Raw genomic sequence first — 23,693 nt, forward strand, 5'->3', positions numbered from 1 at the left:
ACACTTTAAGGAGAAACATATAAACCAAATGCCTCTAATAAAGTTCAGAAAATAAGAAACATATAAACCAAATGCCTTTAATAAAGTTTAGAAAATAGGAAACATATAAACGAAATGCCTTTAATAAAATTTGGAAAATAAGAAGCATATAAACCAAATGCTTTTAGTAAAATTCAGAAAATAAGAAATATATAAACCAAATGCCTTCAATAAAATTCAGAAATTAAAAAAGTGAAATACTTGAAATTGCAGCATGCAAACAAAACTTTTTATGTAGGAGATCAATGCTTTACAATAACATCTTAACTAGAAACAAGAAACATATAAACCAAATGCCTTTAATAAAGTTTAGAAAATAGGAAACATATAAACGAAATGCCTTTAATAAAATTCGGAAAATAAGAAGCATATAAACCAAATGCCTTTAGTAAAATTCAGAAAAGAAGAAATATATAAACCAAATGCCTTCAATAAAATTCAGAAATTAAAAAAGTGAAATACTTGAAATTGCAGCATGCAAACAAAACTTTTTATGTAGGAGATCAATGCTTTACAATAACATCTTAACTAGAAACATTTGTTGGGTAAAGCATTAACCTGTTTTGATGTGTTGTTATACCATATATATATATATATATATCTATATTTTTTAGATATTTAATTTTAATATCAAAAGATTTATAAAATTATAACAAAAAATGGTTTTAGGAAAAATTAAGTTTATAAATTGAAGTTGTTTTATACATATAATAATTCTGCAGATGTAATAATGAAGAAGAATAATAGTTTATTAAATTTTGAAAAAATATATATATATAATATTAATTAAGGGGAGAGATATTTTAACACTTAGTATGAGTTAGATATTGTACATTACATTTAAAAATAATAAAATAATAGTATATAATAAATTAAATATAGTAATAATAAAATTTATTAATGTTTGACATAAATAAAATATTTTAATTACTATCTCAATTTTAAATCAACTTTATATAAAAATTTAATAAATTGAAACTAAAAAAAATTATTATACTTCTTAATATGTGAGAGATATGTAATTCCTCACAAGTGACATGACAAATGACACCTAAAAATAATATCATTGTATTATATCGTGTCTAATTCTAATTCATCGTTAATATGTAATATTTAAAACAAAAATATATTAATAACAAAACATTAATGTTAACTATAAATAAAACATTTCAATGTTCATATTAAATAACATAATTTTATATCAAGTTTGTATAGAGAAAAATAAAATAATTTAAATTAAAAAAATTGTTATATTTACACTTTTCATTGTGAGGGAAATGTGTAATTTATTCTATTTTTAATATGGAGTTCATATATAATATTTAAAAAATATTAATAACAACAACAAAAAATTATTGTTCATAATTCAAGTATCTATATATATATATATATATTTCACTATTCACTATATGAAGGAGATTTTTAATTCATGTAATTTTTAATATGGAGTTTAGAATATAATATTCTAAAAATGTAATTCAATGTGTGTGTGTGAGAGAGAAATGGTTGTTATCTTTTCTACTTATGTTGAGATCACCATTAATGACATGATGAGGTATAATTCTTCCAAATGATTTTGTGCTTACTTTCATTTTCCAGAAGTAGTACTTTACTAAAATGAAAATAAACTTATTTAAAAAGAAACAAAAATACTTTATTCAAAAATATCAAAATATTAACTTACAACACTTAAACCTTAATTAAAAAAATACATCTCTTCCACTCAACCACCTGAAATGTATAAACTTAATTAACATTAAAAACAATTATTATTATATAAAATTTACATATATAAACTTAATTAGCATTAGAAACTATTGTTATTATATAAAATTGACATGGTTTCAACAGCATAAAGTTAAATCCAATCAACATTTATATAATGATATAGCATGAGCATTCAAGATCAATGGCATTTATTGAATTATATTTTTTTAATGAAAATAAAATCAAAATTTCCTTTAAAAACTGGAAGCTCAAATTTCATATTTCAGATCTACCAATTAATTATTGAAATTACACCTATCATAATATGTGTTGATTTTAATGTGAAATGGGAGTTAAAATCTAAATTTAATATGAAAGTCATTTTCAGTTATTTAAAAGAATATATTTATATCGATTGTAAATTCAGTATATTCAAATATAAATCAAACTCAGTCAAGGTGTCAACACCTTTTCTCCTCTGTACTATTAAATACCTAAGCCTGCAATGGAAATAATTTCAGGTTACAAAGGATTGTGAATATCATAAACACAACTGTTGTATTGGGTTCTTTCATGACATTGCAGAGTGGAAATGTAGACATTATTCAATTTCATGACACCACCGAATGAACACACGAATATAATAAAACAGGATATCCGATAAAGTTGAATATCCTTTATTGCAGCTGTAGAATCAACTACAACGTTCTTATTTTTCTTTCCTTACAAGGAAGGAGGACAGGTAGGAATACAACCTATGAGCAATAATGGATAAGACCAGCAGGACTTAAAGCCTTTTTTGCACACCCAGCTTCCGTTCTTCCCTTGAAATGGGTTGAAATTCAAGCGTCAGTAATGCCTGTCAACCTCCACTGGTCTACTGTGATAGAATAAGCCAATCTAATTCAAATATCACAAATCATAAGAAACTTGTGCAAAACCACCAAAAGAAGAGGGCCTGTTCGGTTCTGTAGCTCCATCTACCTTGTAACCAAGGAGATGAAACATAGTTACTGTCATCCCCCTTGTCGCCTGCGAGTAGCTTACGATGAGCTAGTTGTATCAGATATGATTTGTTTCACCACTTTCTTGTAAGTAAGCATGCGTGTAATACAAACATAACAACATAGATTTGTAGCACTTAATATGGCCAAAAGCCAATAAAAATAATCCAATTTCGCTCTATTTAAATTGTTCACTAACCATGTTCCCTTACTTGCTCTTTCAACTATGGTGATCACAAGACTGCCCAGAAAACCAGCGAGTCCAAGAACACTCTCAGAAACGGCGATTCCCAAGCTTCTCATGCTGTCAGGGATTTGATCATAGAAATATTCTTGCATTCCCACTATAGTAAACACATTTGCTATTCCCATCAAAACAAACTGTGGAGTTAACCAGAAAACACTGAGAGGGATCACAGTTCCTGGGCTGTCAAGCAAGCCATGAGTTTTTGCCACATGGATCCTGTTCCTCTCTACTAGAGCTGCGGTTGCCATGTACACAACAGAAATGAACATGCCAGTTCCAATCCTTTGAAAAACAGTTATTCCCCGTTCATTCCCGGTTATTCTTCTGGTCAGTGGTACCAAGCACCGGTCATAAATAGTTACGAAAACAAGTCCGCTGATAGGGGAAAGGACCACAAGAGAAGCTGGCGGGACTAGGAAATGGGAACCGAGGCTTCTATCCATGGTGCTGGCTTGTTTTATGAACAACGATTGGCTCTGTGTTGCTGTCATTCCAAACACTAGGCAAGATGACCAGATGGAGATTACCCTCAATATTAATTTGGCTTCCTCTACTTGAGTTACCGTGCAGACTTTCCATGGATTTGGTTTCCTGTTTCCCTCTGCATCAATCTTCCACACCGAAGAGTCCTGCAACACTATGGCAGCTTTGTCCAGAAACCTAATCCATTCTCAAGCAAAAGAAGTTATCGGAATACTATTATTGGCTCATCAGATTCAAATCTAGATACAGAGTTCGAGGAAAACTGTTTGTCTGGAAAGTATTTAGGGCGACAGGTAAGTATTAAGCATTATGCAGTAAGTTGTTGATTGACTTTAGCTATTGAATATCACTTTATTCTTATTCAACACACAAGATAGAAAGTAAATAAACCAATTATTGGCTTAATGTATATGGACTTCAAAACAACTTAAAAAACAAGTAGACCAGAGGGGTCATATAAATTAAAAAATAAGTAGACCAATAAAGCCATAGAAATTAAAATTACTCATAAATGCCTATAAACATCAATCCATAATAATTATTAAAATATTTTTTATCATAAAATTGTTAAAATTAAAAAAAAAAATAAACACATAAAAATAAATTATATCACAAATTTATTAAAAATACTTTTTTATTTAAAAAAATTAATATATAACCAAAAATATATACACATTTTAAAAACCATGTAACAAGAATTATTATCATGAGGTTAATCTTCATTTTATTATGGAGATTCTTAATATGTAAATAGGCTTTGTTACAATACCAAAAACCAGTACCATAACACAAAAGCCAATACCATGACACATAAATACCATATGACCAAAAAACCATAACACATTTCATATAAAACTTGTTAATACTACTCAAAAAAGCATAACCACTATGAAAATAAATATTCACCTTAAATTTATATATATTTTTAAAAATAATATAAAATATTAAAATATATACTTTTAAATCTTTACCCTCCATCCAGCAAAAAGCATCAACACAATTAACAAATCCTATGATAAAAATTTAAAAAAAATTACTAACTGAAAAGCCTCTGGCCTGATTTTATGGACTCCTCATCCTGATTTATATATATTTTTAAAATATTCTAAAATATTAAAATATATACTTTTAAATGTTTACTCTCGATCCAGCAAAAAGCATAAACATAATTAACAAATCCTATGATAAAAATTTTAAAAAAATTACTTACTGAAAATTATCTGTGTGCGACAGAAGCCTCTGGCCTGATTTTATGGACTCCACATCCTGATTCTTGTAAAGCAAGTTAATATCTGAAGGCATGTCAATATTTCTTTTTCTTATAGCGGAAACTACAACCTGAGCGAAACTAGACATGTGGTTGCCTCCCGGAAGCCTCTGTCGGTAGAATGGCGTTCCAAACAAAAACACAACAATGCCGATACCCATGGCAACTGTTTGAATACCGAACCCTAATCCCCAGCTGAGGTTCTGCTGGACGTAAGGGATAACAGTGACTGCAAAGATAAAGCTACCGCAGAAAAAGAAATACCAGACATTAAAGAAGGAATTCTTCTTAATCATTTCAGTCTCATCTTCCTCATCAAATTGGTCTGCACCAAGTGCTTCCAGAGAGGGCTTCAGGCCACCAGCCCCGAACGACACCAAATACAGAGCCAAGAAGAAAGCACCAATTTGTGTCTTGGTTGCTTTGCTGCATATTGCATCACATTGATCAGGTGGCTTCAAAGCTGACAGAGAGGCTGAAAGTGTCATCAAAACCAATCCCTGAAACATTGATTTATAACATAAAAATAAGCGCCCAATAGATGCATTTGCATGATCAGAAAAACTATAATCAAGATTATATCGAGTCTTGAGGGTTTTAGACTCACCAAGAGATAAACGAATAAGGACACAAGCACCATCCAGTACCGCCCACAGTAACCATCTGCTATAAAGGCCCCTGTAAGGGAGACAGCGGCCATGACACCTATCCAGTAGTTGATATTTTTAACAGAATTTGCTACCCCTTCGTGCAAGACGGTTGTTAAATAGATGACCAAGTTTGATGTAAGCGCGAAGAATGTCAGTCCGTCGCAGAATTCAGCTACTGCAAAATTACATTGGCATGCATATAATTAGATATGGAATTTTGATTAGAATTTTCTAGATCTATTATAATGAGCTTTTTTAGTGGAAGTTTCCAACCAGTTTTTCATCAGAATAGACTTAATAATGAATCACACTTGCTGACTCTATCTATAAACTTAAAATATTCATAGTAATGAATCACACTTGCTAAGTCTATCTATAGACTTAAAATATTCATTACTATGAATTCTAAGAATTTAATTAAAGTTATTCACATCACATAGTCTTTAACTCTATTTACTGACAAATAGACCTGAAATCTTTAACCTCGATCATGAGGATACAGAAGATATCAGTATAAGGTAAAGACTCACCCATGATGAAAAGTGAAGCTTTCCATACACCAGATTGTGCTCTCAGAACAGGCCTTCCTTTCAAATCCACGGATCCATTACTGACGAACTCTTGTTGTTCGTGGTCGCTTCTGTTATCTGGCTGCTCTGATTTCCTCCAGAATTCCACCCATTTCTTACAGTGCTGGATTGCCATAACCATATCCAATCCCCACACCAGCTTATCTCTCTGTCGTGGTATTTTAATGAAAGTCGTTCTCTGGACCTTCTGCTTTATTGTTACATCCTAATAACCGGAATAGTGTGAGTGTATAGACTGCGAATTATCATATTTATGTTACTCCAAGCACATGACTAAGTCCAACCTAATAGTCATGTACAGCCGATATGATATATGCAAGAAACCTCAGATCTAAAAGTTGACAACGCAGACCAACACATTTTAATATTGAACAAATTTTAATAATGTAAGGTTCAGGAAATCGAGCAGATATGGTACGAGCGGTACGGCACAGCTAAACCAATAATACTAGTCTAAATATTCCTAAATTTGCTTTTCAGTATCACCTTACATTCTTCTCACCTCAATGTCATTCACATCATTTCACATTGTGGAGACTACCTCAAGGCCAGTCACATCATTTGACATGGTGGAGATTTATATAGAAACTTGTATATTCATGAAGATGTTAATATAAGAAGTCATAAAATTTTATTATTTAGTTTATATATTAGAAAATAAATATGACATTAATTAGATTTAACGAAATTTAAAGAAAGACTTCGGAGATTTTTTTGGGAGAAAGAGGATGGATATTTGTTGGGAGTAGTCTACCTAGGCGGTAGAATGGCCCGTTTTCCGGCACCGGCCGGAAAATCGTCCGGCTCCGGCCACCGGGAATGTCTCCCGAGCTCCGCCACCCTCCCGAGCTCCGCCACCCTCCTTCTCCGCTTCTCCGCCACCCTCCCAGGCAATTCTGACATTCCTGCCACGGCCTGACAAAAAATCGGATTGGGGCCTGACATCCCCTGACAGGCTACTCCGATCGGGACGAGCCCGCGGTGTATTGTTCCGGGGAGCTGCTTGTTTCGACTGAGTTCAGACAGTCTCAGAATCCTCTGGTTCTTTGTGTTGAAATGGAAGGAAAAGAAGAAAACGTTAAGCTCGGGGCGAACAAGTATTCCGAGAGGCAGCCGTTGGGGACTGCGGCACAGACGAGGGAAAAGGATTACAAGGAGCCGGATCCCGCGCCACTGTTTGAACCCGGAGAGTTGGCGTCATGGTCCTTCTGGAGGGCGGGTATTGCAGAGTTCATGGGCTAAAAATAAAACTCCAAAATCAGGGATTTGCGATTCCAAAATAATTATTTTCAACTTCTTGATCTCTGTTAAAAATACCAGTAATAAAGAATGACGGAAGAGAAAGGCAAATGAATTCAGTGGAATGAGGACCAGGGTCCCATAGGGGACGATATCCAGCTATCTGATTGAGGAATTCTACGATGGGCTGTTGAAGATTTAACCCTGTTTCTCAGCTGCTGTAAGACAAATTCTCCTCCTTCACCGTTAATTATTGGGCCAGTCTGCTTATGAATAAGCATGCTTAGTGATTTCTGCAAGGGATTTTCAGAAGTCAACCCAAATGGAAAAGAGGAGTTATTACTGATGTTTTATGGAGGCCCATCTTGCCTCCATAAACCTGGGGATTAGGTTTTTTAATATTTTGTCAATACCCATCTTTGTTTTCTGTGATAGGTTTATGATAAATTGCCCATTTCTCTATTACCTTATCTCAGGGAAATTGGTTTCATTGCATGAAAGTTGAGCTCTATATGATTTGTTTTTGAGAAGCATACAGATCTGAATGTGATGCAAATTGTATTTTTCTTACTGGGCCTGCGATGAACCATCCCAATTCTTGTGCAAGTTAGTAAGAAAATTTATATATTTTCTGACCTGTGTGTCATTCCATGTAAACATTGCTGAAGCCCAAGGGTGGTGGGCTCCAGTATTGTAGCAATAATGCTACAACTCCTGGAGCTTCCTTCTCTAATTTTATCAACCCGGTAGTTCGTAACAAACTTGGAAGCGACGGTGCTGTATGCACAAGTAGTAGCTCTTGTCGCAGCTGTCACTTGGTCAGCTGGCACAAGTCCGCTAGGGCTCAAGCCAACTTCTATATGTTCTCAGAAGAAGCTTTCTAAATAATGAACGAAGACTATCTCAAAGGAAATTAACCTACTTTGCAAGAATGAACTGAAAGCCAACCAAACATGGAAACCCTAGTAAACCCTAATCTGACTAGCTTAATCCTTACAATGCAACGATGGGAATGCAACTTCTAACCATGATGCCATTACTTCTAGTGATATGAGATGCATGAATTTAAACTACTTCCATTGAAGAGAACATGTTTTTATATTTTTGCTTAAGTGGTTGGAGTTATTATGATTGCATTTCTGACTGGGTTTTGACTGTGCAGGGGTGGTTCGAAGGGAAGGAAGGCTTGGAAAAGGTCAGGAGGGCTAGGAGAGGTTCCAGGGGATCCCTAACATCATTCCACAGAAGTCCACAACGTTCAGGTGCTTGGCAACCGGGTTTGCAGGCTTCTACAGGATGTCTGCAGGGGATCCTACAGGAAGCTCGGGATTTCTACAAGAAGTCTGCTAACTTCTACAGGATGTTCTATTGTTGGAGTTTTGGGTGATGGAGGAGTCGAGGAGCTGTATGGGTGGATAGGTGGGATGAAAAGGGAGCTTGTGATGGCTCAGGGACAGAGAGATAAGATGGAGAAAGAGTGGGTAAAGTTGGTTGGTGGATAGAAGTGTGGAAGCAAAAAAGATGGAGCTACGTGAGAAGTAGAAGGGTTGGAAGGCAAACGAGCTGAACAGAGGATGAGTAGGTGACTTTAGGCGCGGTTGAGAAGAAGAAGAACACAATAAAGTGATGCTATGCAGTGTAAAAGAAACAAATCACCTATGTCTTGCACAAAACCAAAATTCATCAACCTATTCTAACTGCTTTATTTAACCAACGAACATCAATGTAAATTGTGGAGAGGAATCGTGCATGGTGTTGGAACGAAGAAGTATTGCTCAAGATCAGAATGCATGGATGGTTTTATGACTGAAATGATTGTGTTGCAGCTTGCATGAACGTATAAGACTGCGTTTTTTGGTGGTTGGTACGGTCTACACCCCCAATCTCTAAATAGAGATGGCAGTGAGTGCACTATCAACCTTTTCTTGGAGCTCTAATGAATTCTAATCCTCCTACTCTAATCTAAACTGCTGACAGCACTTTAACCATAAACTAATCCTACTCAATCACATTAAAGAAATTAAATCAGCAGACTATGTTTTCCAAATGCATGTCAAAACAGAGAAATGAAGTGCTGAAAGGAAAGACAAGTAACAATACAAAGAAAAGGAGGTCTATTGCTCTCAGGTTGGGCCCTAACCTGAGAGCTATAGCTCCTCTTAAGAACTCAGGATTGAATCCAAATCTGCTTGCCTTTATTAAAAGATCATAATCATGAGTCTAACATCATGCCAAAACTGGCTTACAAAAAGCAAAAAACGAGCTGTAGCTCGTACTCAGAAATTGCAACAGTAGTTCAAAAGTTCAAAAAGCTCCTATCAAAGGCTACGGCCTCAATATTTATACATGATGAGGATCAAGCTGGCTTCCTCAATTAGTGGAGCTTGGCTGTCCAACTAAAAGTAAACTGCTGTTCCTGTAGAATCCGTTGGCTGCCTTCTAGCTCGGTGGGGATAGCTGTTGGAGCTCGGAGTTAGGGTGGAGATCATGAGGAAGGTCATTCAAGACTGTGGACAACCTCCCTATAAACCCGCAATGCCACCTTTGTTGTCTCCTTGTCTCCATCTGCGTGGTCTTTGCTCCATTTAATGTCAAAAAAACCTGAAATCATCATGTATTAGCCACATAGATATAATGCCTGCCCTTTTTCCTACAAATAACACGAATATACTAAGAAATGATGCATAAGTGATAAAAGATGAAGGGTTGAGCGAGGTAAGTAGGCCAAATGAGCCCAAATTGTTACCAAAAATTGGGGCTCATCATCACCCCCCAGCTAAAATATTTGCTCATCCTTGAGCAACTCTGCTCCAGCTCCTTGTCCTTGGCAGAGAACTAGGCTCCGGAATACGCTCTTTCTTTCCTACTCTTGGTGGCTCTGCCTGTTCTGCCCTTGGTGGTGATGAGGGTGCCGCTCCTCCCCTCTTCTCTGTTTCCTTGACCTTGAGCCGGGCTTTTGAAGCCAATTGGTCTAACCTTCCTTTCCAAGTAGTTGTTTTTGGGCTCCCTCTCTCGTAGGTGACCGATATTTTCGAGGGGGACCTCTCACTGGGTGAAGTAGGGGCATCCCCTGTAGTGATTTGGTTGCTGGATGGAGGCTGTGGCGTGCCCGTCTTTATTCTGACACTTCTTCGAGCTTTAAAGTATAGAGGGGTCTCCCTCTTTCTCTTCTCCTTTGGCTTAGGTGGTGTGCTGAGGGCGGCCAGCACAGCTGCTGCCTCCCTTGCTAGAATGTCAGCCTTCTTCTCCTTGGGCTTCACTTTTTCAGGGCTTCCTGTAGAAGACCCTGTTTTAGTCAATTTCGGGCTTCCTGTAGAAGACCCTTTTTCAATAATTTTCGGGCTTCCTGTAGAAGCCAGTTTCGGTTTTCCTGTAGACACAGGTGTCACCGCCTTGGTTTGCTTTGCTGCATGAGTTTTGCTTTTTGACTTGCTTGCGGTCACTGTCAAGGCACTTTTGCTGATGTGGACCTTCTCAGCCTTGTTCATTCAGCCTTGCAACCTTTTCTCTCTTGCTGTCAAGATGGGTTTGTCATCTTTTTCTTTGTCATCCTTTTTCTCATGCTTCTTCTTTTGCTCTTTCTTTTGCACTGTGGTCGGGGTCTTCTGGCCTGTTTCTTTCTTTCCCACGGCCATTGATTCCTTCTCCTCACTGCTGGAGGAACCACTTTCTTCGGTCAACATCCTTATGTCTCCATCTCTTGTCAAATTTCTGAATGCTTCCCATGAGAGAGGAACCTTGTATGAATGAAGTGCATCCTCCACGAGAAGTTTGATCAATCCATGGTGGGCTACCTGGTCTGGTATGCCTTCTTTTAACTTTGTGGCACACTCAATTAGAGACTGTAGCAGGAAATACGGGATGCTCAGTTTATTTTCTACAGGAAGATCAATCTGGTGCCTCAATTCAGTGAGCAACCGAAAGTGATACCCGTACACAATGCTAAAACAGCCTTCGCAAGTTATATACTTCATGATCTGCAGGCTAACTTCATTCCATGGTGGCAGCAAACTGGTTCTACGCACCCCATTTTTGTCCTCCGAGAATTCCTCCTCTAGGGGAAAGAATTCTTTCTTGGCCTGTTGGCTCAACTTCCTTTCTTCCTTATCCCATGGCAAACCCATTGAAAGTTCAGTAATTCGATTGATATATTGCGGGGTGAGCTTGAGGCTTAGGCCCCTGAAGTTCACGGTGGCCAATGTTTTGGATTTCGGCCTCAGAGCCTGCAAAAACTCTTCTGCCACTTCATCGTCATAACCCTGCAATTTGTCACAGAAGGATATCCATTGCACCCATGTGAAGAGCTCCACCACCTCAAGATTTTCCCTTAACTTTGTTGAATCAGTGGGTTCCCTTCTAATGAACCCACCCGGCATGATAAAAACTGTTGCTTTAACTAGAGGTGGCGAACGCGGAAGAAGTTTGGTCTACTGAGACAGAGCGTAGAATTACGCTTCTGTCATGCACAAAATCCACGAAGCTTATCTCCGAGGACCTTAACACAGCTTAATTACACTGACATCCTGTAGAATAACAGTTTATGCACAGCAGACAACAATTGCAACAATTTTCTACGACCAGACTGTAGACGACGATTCTGCCGCCTTCAAAAGCCAATTGCATGGAGAGTTCAGGTTTACCTTTTTAATCCGCCACCTTTTGACGTGAGGAACCCGCCTTCATGTAGAAACAGCGTTCCTGTAGGAGCAACGCGCGATTTCTGGGAAAGACTGCAGTTGGTCTGTGCTCTTGGTGTTGCTTCACAGGCGTTCTGATGGCCAAAGGCTCGGAGTATCGAATTGCAGAGGGATCCGGATGATCACTCGAGTTTCAAACAATGAATGATAAATGCATGGGGTGGCAATCTAGCCGATTAGATTTGAATCGGCGGAATCCGTGGTGCGGGGGTAAGCTATCCCTGCCAGACCGTTGGACGACGTCATCCCATCATTTGCCTGCGAGTTCCCTTACTGCCGCATCATCCCCCCGCAGATCTGCCGCCGTCTCTTCTGTTAAACTCGTTTTTCCCTACGGGATTTCTCTCATGTGTGTGCTGCCCATTCCTTTTGTCATGGCCGCCACCCGAACATCCGACTGGACCATTAACTGGTCGACGTGGCCAGTCAAATGGCCATACAGCCGCTCAACCCATTCACCTCACACTTTGCAAACAATTTCAAAGTAAAATTCATGCAATCTGACGGAAGAAAGGGTCGAGACACTTACCTGTGCAGCTGCAACACGATTTTTTGGCTTTCGGACGATAATGAGTGGATTCGTTTGCCGCTGATGAATTTGCACAGGCCCGGAGGTTCATGTTTACAGGCTGCCGACGATGGATTTGATGCTTTGGCTGCATGCGCCCGCGTTTTCATTGCATATGGCCAGCGCTGTGAATGGTGTACACTCTAGCGGGCTTAACTGTTACAGGACTCCCGCAGGATGTCTTGTAACAGTTTTTCCTCCTCGGGTGCATGCTGCACGACGAAGGATTTGGCCTCACGATCACGCTCCCAGAGCTCATGGATGGCTGGGATGGATATGGTATGACATCTCAGCATTTTTTTATCTTAAAAATTGCTTTCTCTTTGATAACTCAACGATCTGCTTTGCTGGTGCAGGTAACTTCATTGCATGTCGACAAGGATGGTAGAACGAGGTGACAACAGTGTGCAAGGGTGATAACAGTAGCTTGCATGCGTCCAAACTGATCCTTAGTCGTTAGATCTCCTCATAAAATGAATTTTGGGCCGTCCCGAGCTTCTACAGGAAGTTTCCTGTAGAAATACAGAGCTTCCTGTAGAAAGTTTGTGTTTCTTGTAGAAAGTCTGCATCTTCCTGTAGAAAATCTGCATCTTCTTGTAGAAGGCTCAAGCCATGATGAAATTGTGCACATACCTTGGAGAAAAGGAGTATTCTTGGAGGAGGTGCTGGTGAGGTCTCCTGGCAGCATGATAAGGATCCTTGGCTCTGAGTTGAGAGGCCTCCTCTCCTCCATAGAACACCTGCAACCTGCATGCAATTTTACATTATGAACTTGCTGTCCTTGTTTTTTTTTTTTTTTTTTTTTCCTTTTTCTCTTTTTTTTTTTGAAAGATAACAGGGGCGCCTCAATGAGGTTTTCACCCTTGCCATCTGCCCTGAGCGCCTTAGAGAGGTTTTCACTCAAGGATCTTTTTCAAATCTTTTTTCTTCTTTTTTTTTTTGAAAGACAATAGGGGCGCCTCAATGAGGTTTTCACCCCTACCACCTGCCTTGGGCGCCTCAGAAAGGTTTTCACCCAAGGATCTTTATTATTATTATTTTTTTTTTTTTTAAAAATCTTTCAGGGTATGCCCAAAGCAGAGGCAGAACCCTTCTCTATGACCAATACAGATTTCTCCATAGTTTTGACGAACTCTTGTCTTGAGAGAGGTTTCCTGTAGATCTTCAATCGATGCCCATTGACAAGCATGGGGATGGCTTCCTCATCAATGGTCCGAATAAGAACAGATCCATTGTCATGACATTCTTCCACTGCATATGGTCCTAGCCATCTGGTTCTCAGCTTCCCCTTGAAATCTTTGTATCTGGAGTCATACAACAAGGCCCAATCTCCCGGCTGGAATTGCTTGTCATGGAGGTGTTGGTCATGCCACACCTTTCTCTGAAGTTGAACCACTTCCAAGTGAAGGAGGGCCTGCATTCGGTGCTCATCCAGTCCATTCAGCTGCAATAACCTTTCTTGTTGTGCATGGCTGAGATCTAGGTCTAGCTGAGCTGCCATCCTCAAAGTGTTGTATTCAAATTCAATGGACAGCAAAGCTTTCTTCCCATAGACCAGCTCATAAGGTGTGAAGCCGATGGTGGTCTTCCAGGTGGTGTTGTAAGCCCATGTGGCTTCAACCAGGCGATCTGCCTAGTCCTTTCTGCTGCTGCTCACCGCCTTAGTCAAGATCCCTTCTAATGCTCTATTGGTGACTTCCACCTGCCCATTTGCTTGAGGGTGATAGGGGGTGGAAGTCCTATGTTTGATCTTGTGATGAGCTAGTAGGTCTTCAATCAAGTTGGATGTGAACTGGCTCCCTTGATCGGTGACCAGCTCTCTTGGGTAGCCAAACTTGTAGAAGATGTTTTATCTTAAGAACTCGGCCACCTTTTCTTCTGTTGCTGCTTTGATTGCTTTGGTCTCTGCCCACTTTGTCAGGTAGTCAGTGCACACAATGATGTAAGACCTTTGCCTCAAAGGAGGGTTGATTGGACCCACAAAGTCCATACCCCACTTCTCAAATGGCTCAAGAGTCACTTGAGGTTGGAGAGGCATCTCATCCCTTTGAGTCGGTTTCCCCATTCTTTGGCATTGGTCACATTGGCTGATATATCTTCTGACATCTTGATGAAGTGTGGGCCAATAGTAGCCTGCCTGCAGGATTTTGAAGGCAGTCCTCTTTGCTGCAAAATGTCCTCCACAAGGCCCATCATGATAGGTGAGGAGGATATCAAAGACTTCCTCCTCCCTTACACAACGCCTTAAGATCTGATCAGGGCCAAGCTTGAATAGATTGCCCCCGATCCAAGTAAATGAGGCACTTTTTCTGATGATTCTGCTCTTCTCTCTTGAAGATAGGTGCGGAGGGAACTGTGCTGAAACAAGGTAGTTTGCTATATCAGCAAACCATGGAGAGAGTACTGAGATAGCAAACAGATGTTCATCGGGCATCTGGTCATCCACTGTTCCATCCTCATCTGTAGACAAATCCAATCTAGATAAAAAATCAGCAACAACATTTTCTCTACCTGGTTTGTCAACAATGGTCAAATCAAATTGCTGCAACAAAAGTAACCATCTAATAGTACGAGCATTCACATCTGGTTTATTCATTAAATATCTAATTGCAGCATGGTCTGTATATACAAATGTTTGATAGCCAGTGATATAATGTCGGAACTTGTTCAGTGCATGGACCACAGCCAAAAACTCTTTCTCAGTTACAGTGTAATTTAGTTCAGCTTTGGACAAGTTTTTGCTAACAAAGTAAATGGCATATGGAAGTTTTTTTTCAACTTGTCCTAAAGCTGCACCTATGGCTTTGTTCGAGGCATCAGTGTGGATGTGGAAAGGTAGGGCCCAGTTTGGACCTCTCAAGATTGGGGCTGACACCAACTTGTCCTTCAATTCATTCAAAGCCCTCTGACAATCGTCAGTCCATTTAAACTCCACATCTTTTGCCAACAGGCCAAACAATGGCGAGGCTAGCTTGCTGAAGTCTTTAATGAATCTCCTGTAATACCCTGCTAATCCTAAGAAACTCCGAACATCCCTTACCTTTTGAGGAGGTGGAACCTTCTTGATGAGAGCAATTTTGTTAGGATCCACCTGTAACCCTTGGCAAGAAATGGTATGGCCTAGCACGGTCCCTTCAGTCATCAGGAATTCTCATTTTTCAGGACTAAGGGACAAGTTCATCTCAATGCATTTGGTTAGGACTTTTCCCAGATTGGACAATGCTTCCTGGAAGTTGGCCCCATAAGGAGTGAAGTCATCCATATAGATTTCCACTGCATCATGGACCATCTCCGAGAAGATGCTTAAGACAGCTCTCTGGAAGGTAGCAGGAGCATTGCATAGCCCAAAGGGAAGAACTCGGTAGGCAAAGGTACCCCAAGGACAAGTGAAGGTGGTCTTATCTTGGTCTTCCGGGCTGATTTGAATTTGGTTGTACCCGCTAAACCCGTCCAGGAAAGAGAAGAACTTCTTTCCTGCCAGTCCATCCAACACTTGATCTATGAAGGGTAGAGGGAAATGGTCTTTCTTGGTAGCTTTGTTCAGTTCTCGGTAGTCCACACAGATTCTCCATTTCCCATTTTTCTTGGGAACCAACACCAGAGGGGACACCCATTCACTATCTGAGATGGGGTAAATGAATCCGGCATCCAACAGTTTTTGCAATTCTTCCTTGACAATGTCCTTAAGGGCTGGATTCATTCTCCTTTGAGGTTGCCTAACCGGCTTACAATCCTCTTTGATGTATATGTGATGGGTACAGACTGAAGGATGGACTCCTTTCATCTCCTTATAGCTCCAAGCAAAAGCATCTAGGTGACTGGCCAACAGGCTACACAGCTCCTTTTCCTGGGAAGGAGATAGGGAGGAGCTGATCTTTAACGTTCTCTCAGGGCCGAACTCCACATTCTTGACTCTGGGAGTGACAGGGTTGGTGGCACAAAGGTCCACTAAGGTGATGGCTTTGGCATCCTCCACCAATTTCTCTAAGGATAGTGCACTGGAAGGTGGATTCTGGATCAAGGTCTCAATCAAGTCATCCTCGGTTGGGGGGTCTCTTCTAGTGGTATCTAGGGTGCACAGAGGTGCTGAGTACACCTCATCCTCTTCTCCTTCCTCCAACCAAAGTGGTAAGTCATGCTCTAAGGAGGGTTGGGCAGGAGGGTATAGGACTAGCTGCTTGGACATAGGACCATTTTTGATGGTCATGTTTCCTGCACGACAACTTATGTAAGCATCTGCAGTGGCTAACCAAGGCCTTCCCAAAATAAGAGGATATCCAGTAAGCTTGGCCTTGGGTTGCAGAACCAAGAAATCTGCAGGGTATTCCCAAGAGTTGACAGAGACCAAGACATCCTCCACAATCCCTTCGGGAGTCACAGTGGAGCGATCTGCTAGTTGCAGTACTGTCGAGGTCTTCCTCAAGGAACCCTGAAGATTGAGTTTGAGCATGGTATCCCTGGTCATCACATTAATGGCAGCCCCCAGATCAATCAAGGTGTGAGGTATGATGGTGCCATTGATGTGGACATCTACTACAGGACTCCCAGGATCTAGATACTTTGGGCAGATGACTTGTCCTAACATAAGGTCAGACAGTTGTCCTAAGACATTGATGGTTGAAGCATCTCTCTTTCGCCTACCTGGGTGTTTGAAACACTTTTCCTTAACCAGTTTGTTGTATATTGGCACATCCTTGATGGCTTGGAGAAGTGGTATTTTCACACACAACTGCTTGAGCTCACCCATAAGCTCATCCTCCTCTAGGGTGGGTTGTGTGGTGGCTGTTAGTCTCTCAGGAAAGGGTGGAATAGCCTTTGGTTCACTCTCCTGTTTATCTTCCTCATCCTCTGGGGGAGGAGGTTGGCGATCCGGAAGAGTCTTTCCAGATCGAAGATTGATCTCCTGGATCTCCACAGCATAGGTAGGGCATGATGTTTCCCTAGTGTATACCTGCTGGGCCTGTCATTTGTTGGGGTTCGGGTTCGGTTGAGCAGGTATTTGAGGTTGCCTTGGAGGAGCAGGAGGTAATGGCTAAGGTTGAACTGGTGGTGGAGGCAAAATGGCGGGAGGAGTGTTGTACTGGGGCCTCCACCCCGACTGAGGTGCATTCCACTGAGGCTGTGGCTGGGCATGTGAGTGATATGAATGAGTAGTGGGTTGAGTAGGGTACTGAGGTGGATAAGACCATGGAGGAGGCGTGGACCAGGAAGGATGAGCAGGGGACCCAGGAAGGCATAGGAGTCGATTGGTTGGGGCTGTAATAAGCTTGAGGTGCCCCTTGCATCCCCTGCTGGTAAGGTCTAGGTCCTTGTGGCCTCCTTTGGTTGATGAAATAGAGAGGTTTAGTGGGAGCTTCTGTCCCTTGGTACATGGCTTTAAATCCAGGTAAGGTTGGACATTGGTTTGTGGGATGGTCCTCCTCACAAACGAAACACACTTCAACCGAATGCAATGGACATTCGTTCTTAGGGTGTCTCCTTGTACATCTAGGGCAGAAGATAGCCAAGGCTCTCTCAGCTTCTTCCTTCTTCTGCTGGATCCTGAATGTGTCCAGTTGCATGGCAATGGTCTGTCTCACCTCACTCTTAAGATCTTCTAATTGATTTGCAAACTCATGTTTGGAGAAAGGGACACCAACTGAGAGGAGGTTTCCTCTACCTCGTTTCCGAGCTGCCCTGGAGTGGTTTCTAAACACAGTCTTGATGTCCTCATAAGGCAGTTGGTAAATATCCCCCCCAGCTAACATGTGAAGGGTATCTAAGAGGTCTTCAGGGACTCCTCGGAGCAGAACCAACTTGAGGGATTCAGGGTCAAGTGTGCACCTAGCCCGCTTATAGCTAAGTTGGAACCTCTCCTCATAATCCTCTAAGGACTCATCATTTCCCATAGTCATCCGAAAGATTTCTCCCTTGGTTTCCTTGGACCTACAGTAATCCCGGTACTTGGTATTGAAAGCTTGCTGCATCTGAGCCCAAGTGGTGATACTATTCCCAGGTAAGCCCATGAACCAGCGTAATGCTGCATCCTTAAGAGTGGAAGGGAAGAGTTTCAGCTTCTACTCATATTCAGTATAGTCATAGGTCCTACAAAGGACAACAAACTCAAACAGGAAGGTATCAGGATCTTCAGTAGTCAGTCCATGGAAGTGAGGCAGAGCGGAGGGGCTAATGTTCTTCATTTTCATCTCTCCATTGGTCTCTCGGATGGGAAGGCACCTTCTATTCTCTCATCTTCTCCTCTATTGTCAGCCATAGCTTCAGATGGGATGGTCCCTAATTCTTCTTTTGCTATAGGATCTTCGTATATCTCAGGAGGTTCACCTATAGGTTCTTCTGGATCACTGTCACCGAAGAAGAGAGAAGGGTGACTCAGTGATGTGGTGGGGGTGTTGGGTAAGAATTTGCCTGTTTTATCTCGATTCCTACGAGGCATGAAATGGAAAGACTTTTTGATTGCTTTTGTGTTTTTTTTCTTTGGTACCTGCAAAACTGAAACAGATTGATCTACAACTAACTATCTTGTTGAAATAAAGATGCAGAATTGAATTGAAAGCAGGAAAGAACAAATCTACTTTGCTCAAATGAAATTGCAGGAATGGAAATGCTAGTCTATCGCTTGCAGAATTGAAATACTAATCTATGCTTGCAAAATTGAAATTGCCAGATTGAAATGCTAATCTATGAAAGCAGGAAATGTCTATGCTACTTTTGCAGAATGGAAATGAAATAAACTACTTGGCAGAAGGCAAGAGTAAGAAAATTAGAAGAAAAGCAACAATTACTAATACTCTGACGCTTCCCTGGCAATGGCGCCAAAAGATGGTGGGCTCCAGTATTGTAGCAATAATGCTACACTCCTGGAGCTTCCTTCTCTAATTTTATCAACCCGGTAGTTCGTAACAAACTTGAAGCGACGGTGCTGTATGCACAAGTACTAGCTCTTGTCGCAGCTGTCACTTGGTCAGCTGGCACAAGTCCCGCTAGGGCTCAAGCCAACTTCTATATTTTCTCAAAAGAAGCTTTCTAAATGATGAACGAAGACTATCTCAAAGGAAATTAACCTACTTTGCAAGAATGAATTGAAAGCCCAACCAAACATGTGAAATCTAGAAAACCCTAATCTGACTAGCTTAATCCTTACAATGCAACGATGGGAATGGCAACTTCTAACCAGATGCCATTACTTCTAGTGATATGAGATGCATGAATTAAACTACTTGTCCATTGAAGAGAACATGTTTTTATATTTTTGCTTAAGTAGGTTGGAGTATTATGATTGCGTTCTGACTGGGTATTTGACTGTGCAGGGGTGGTTCGAAGGGAAGGAAGGCTTGGAAAAGGTCAGGAGGGGCTAGGAGAGGTTTTCCATAGGATGCCCTAACATCATTCCAAAGAAGTCCACAACTTCAGGTGCTTGGCAAACTGGGGTTTTTGCCAGGCATCTATAGGATGTTTGCAGGGGATCCTACAGGAAGCTCGGGATTTCTACAGGAAGTCTGCTAACTTCTACAGGATGTTCTACAGTTGGAGTTTGGGTGATGGAGGAGTGAGGAGCTGTATGGGTGGATAGGTAGGATGAAAAGGAGCTTGTGATGGCTCAGGACAGAGAGATAGATGGAGAAAGAGTGGGTAAAGTTGGTTGGTGGATAGAAGTGTGGAAGCAAAAAAGATGGAGCTACGTGAGAAGTAGAAGGGTTGGAAGGCAAACGAGCTGAACAAAGGATGAGTAGGTGACTTTAGGCGCGGTTGAGAAGAAGAAGAACACAATAAAGTGATGCTATGCAGTGTAAAAGAAACAAATCACCTATGTCTTGCACAAAACCAAGAATTCATCAACCTATCTAACTGTGTTATTTAAACCAACGAACAACAATGTAAATTTGGAGAGAATCGTGCATGGTGTTGGAACGAAGAAGTATTGCTCAAGATCAGAATGCATGGACGGTTTTATGACTGAAATGATTGTGTTGCAGCTTGCATGAACGTATAAGACTGCGTTTTTGGTGGTTGGTACGGTCTACACCCCCAATCTCTAAACAGAGATGGCAGTGAGTGCACTATCAACCTTTTCTTGGAGCTCTAATGAATTCTAATCCTCCTACTCTAATCTAACTGCTGAAAGCACTTTAACCATAAACTAATCCTACTCAATCACATTAAAGAATTAAATCAGCAGACTGTGTTTTCCAAATGCATGTCAAAACAAAGAAATGAAGTGCTGAAAGGAAAGACAAGTAACAATACAAAGAAAAGGAGGTCTATTGCTCTCAGGTTGGGCCCTAACCTGAGAGCTATAGCTCCTCTTAAGAACTCAGGATTGAATCCAAATCTGCCTGCCTTTATTAAAAGATCATAATCATGAGTCTAACATCATGCCAAAACTGGCTTACAAAAAGCAAAAACCGAGCTGTAGCTCGTACTCAGAAATTGCAACAGTAGTTCAAAAGTTCAAAAAGCTCCTATCAAAGGCTACGGCCTCAATATTTATACATGATGAGGATCAAGCTGGCTTCCTCAATTAGTGGAGCTTGGCTGTCCAACTAAAAGTAAACTACTGTTCCTGTAGAATCTGTTGGCTGCCTTCTAGCTCGGTGGGGATAGCTGTTGGAGCTCGGAGTTAGGGTGGAGATCACGAGGAAGGTCATTCAAGACTGTGGACAACCTCCCTATAAACCCGCAATGCCACCTTTGCTGTCTCCTTGTCTCCATCTGCGTGGTCTTTGCTCCATTTAATGTCAAAAAAACCTGAAATCATCATGTATTAGCCACATAGATATAATGCCTTCCCTTCTTCCTACAAATAACACGAATATACTAAGAAATGATGCATAAGTGATAAAAGATGAAGGGTTGAGCGAGGTAAGTAGGCCAAATGAGCCCAAATTGTTACCAAAAATTAGGGCTCATGAAAGGGAACTGCTGTTTTTTAGGTGTTTCTATCCACACCCATCTTCCTTTTTCCTGCAACTAGAATTCAAGGGGAATCCTATTGATTCATATTGAGTCGATATAGTTTAACCACGACTGAGCAAAATATGCATTCCAAATGTTTGTCAACTAAGAAATTGACACTGTGCCTGCTTTTTCTGATCTCGGCATTGGCTCTGCTCAGTTCTCTGGCTATTCTTTCAAATTTCAAGTCAACCTCTTGGCCAAGATCAGTATTCACCATTCTCAGATCCTAAGGTAAAATTATCTTAGAGGATGCAAGCTGTTGTATGAAATTCAGATGAATTTCAGCCATCTTTAATCTCATCTTCTGGAATCCGGACAGATGAATTTATAGATAAGAACGGAACTCCCACCGGTTCAGAGCCAAATAACAAACAGGGCAACCCAAAGACGCGTGTTGAAGGTTTTTATGTATAATATGCCACCTGAATTCCATTTTGGTATGTTAGATTGGAAGCCAGAAAAGATTGTATGGCCGATAAATCTCACTGAAATCCCTCGATATCCGGCAGACTCAATTTGCAGCACAGTCCAGAATACTGGCTTACCTTGGATCTACTGTCTTCGAACATACAGGTAGAAACTCTCCTTGCAGTGCCCGGAGAGTTGAAAATTCCAAAGAGGCTGATGTTTTCTTTGTGCCTTTTTTTCTTCATTGAGTTATAACAGGCATTCAAAAGTTGAGACCCGTGGGCATAAGAGTAAAAATGAACTTTTGCAGGAGAAATTGGTGCATTTTTTGATGGGTCAGGAGGCCTGGAGGAGATCAGGGGGGAAGAATCATGTAATAGTTATGCATCATCCAAATAGCATGGTAATAGCAAGGGAGCAGCTTCGGTCGGCAATGTTCATTGTAGCTGACTTTGGACGATATTCACCTTTGGTAGGCAACATAGAGAAGGATGTTGTGGCTCCTTACAAGCATGTTGTTCCTTCTCTTGCAAAGGATTCTTCATCATTTGAAAACCGAAGCATTCTCCTTTTCTTTCAAGGTGTTATTTACAGGAAGCATGTGAGTTCTTGAATCCAAATGCAATTATTTCCACCATTATTTTGGCATCTTTAAAGTGTGCTTGCATGCAGCCTGTTGTTGGTAGGAATCCCTTCTTGAGGCACCACAAGCCCATGAATTTGATTCCATATTTATTTTGTTTCAAAAGCGAACAAGTTGAATTTACCTTCAATGTCCATTGCTGACTTGGTTTATAATTATCAGGGTGGATATATTAGACAAAAGCTCTATGCTCTTCTGAAGGATGAAAAGGAAGTACATTTTACTTCTGGGAATACACAGAGGGATGGAATAAGAAAAGCAACTGAAGGCATGCGGTCTTCAAAGTTTTGCCTAAACATTGCAGGCGATACACCCTCTTCAAATCGGCTCTTTGATGCTATTGCTAGCCATTGCGTTCCTGTTATCATTAGCGATGAGATTGAGCTTCCTTATGAGGATGTCCTTGATTATACAGAATTTTGCATTTTTGTACAATCTGCTGATGTTGTCAAAAAAGGGTTTTTGATAAGATTGCTTAATAGTGTTAAAATGGAAGAATGGACCCGCATGTGGCAAAAGTTGAAGGAAGTCAGCCACCATTTTGAGTATCAGTATCCAGCTCAGCCTGATGATGCTGTGCACATGATTTGGAAAGCAGTTGCGAGAAAGCTACCTTCTGTCAGGCTCTCCCTTCATAAAGGAAAGCGCTACTCCAGATCTTGGCTTGCAAAGCACAGAGATTCCTTTTTCAGTCTACAAAAATTGGCTAGAGGCTAGCCTAGATTCGGGCATGATTTCTGCAATTCAGATTCACATTTGAAATTACCAAACAGAAGGTAGTGTAGTCACAACTCACATCGTTTCCATGGTACTTAGACATGCATGGCTTAATCTCTTTGACGAGCATATGATTACTGATAGAATCAATGAGTAACCATCAAAGTAACTATAACTGATTTAATGAGAGCCATGTGCAGTTTCATAGTCTGAATTAGTCCGATGTTCAAGATGGAAATTGCATTGTTTCCAAACATGAAATGGATTGAAAATGTTATTTTTTCTTGTATTTGTAGTTCCTGGATTTCATGTGCATTGCCAACAGAAGAAATGCACAAAAAATATCAGTATCAGAGAAAATAAATCGGCCTAGTTGATTATAGGTGTACTCTTCTACATTTGCAAATGAAGTCAGGACTTGATCGCTGTATATTGAAAAAATGCAGCCAGGTCATTCTCATGTATCTTATTGATTATAG

General features: G+C 40.4%; 1 protein-coding gene and 1 pseudogene across 1 annotated transcript; one reads left to right on the top strand and one right to left on the bottom strand.

The window, feature by feature from the left end:
- Nucleotides 1-2,417: 2,417 nt before the first annotated feature.
- Nucleotides 2,418-6,165, bottom strand: LOC149247513 (protein NRT1/ PTR FAMILY 5.6-like). The gene is made up of 4 exons (XM_089455890.1): nucleotides 5,928-6,165; nucleotides 5,355-5,572; nucleotides 4,691-5,247; nucleotides 2,418-3,657 (listed from the first exon to the last, which is right to left on the bottom strand). Exons 1-4 carry the CDS (start codon nucleotides 6,106-6,108, stop codon nucleotides 2,790-2,792), a joined length of 1,824 nt encoding a protein of 607 aa, XP_089312016.1. The 5' UTR covers nucleotides 6,109-6,165; the 3' UTR covers nucleotides 2,418-2,789.
- Nucleotides 6,166-7,043: 878 nt separating this feature from the next.
- Nucleotides 7,044-23,693, top strand: LOC149247514 (putative arabinosyltransferase ARAD1; annotated as a pseudogene).

Source organism: Pinus tabuliformis, chromosome 7 (genome assembly GCF_031772625.1).
Source record: "Pinus tabuliformis cultivar Carrire ecotype Pingquan chromosome 7, CPIR1, whole genome shotgun sequence".
In the NCBI taxonomy this organism is placed as follows: Eukaryota; Viridiplantae; Streptophyta; class Pinopsida; order Pinales; family Pinaceae; genus Pinus; species Pinus tabuliformis.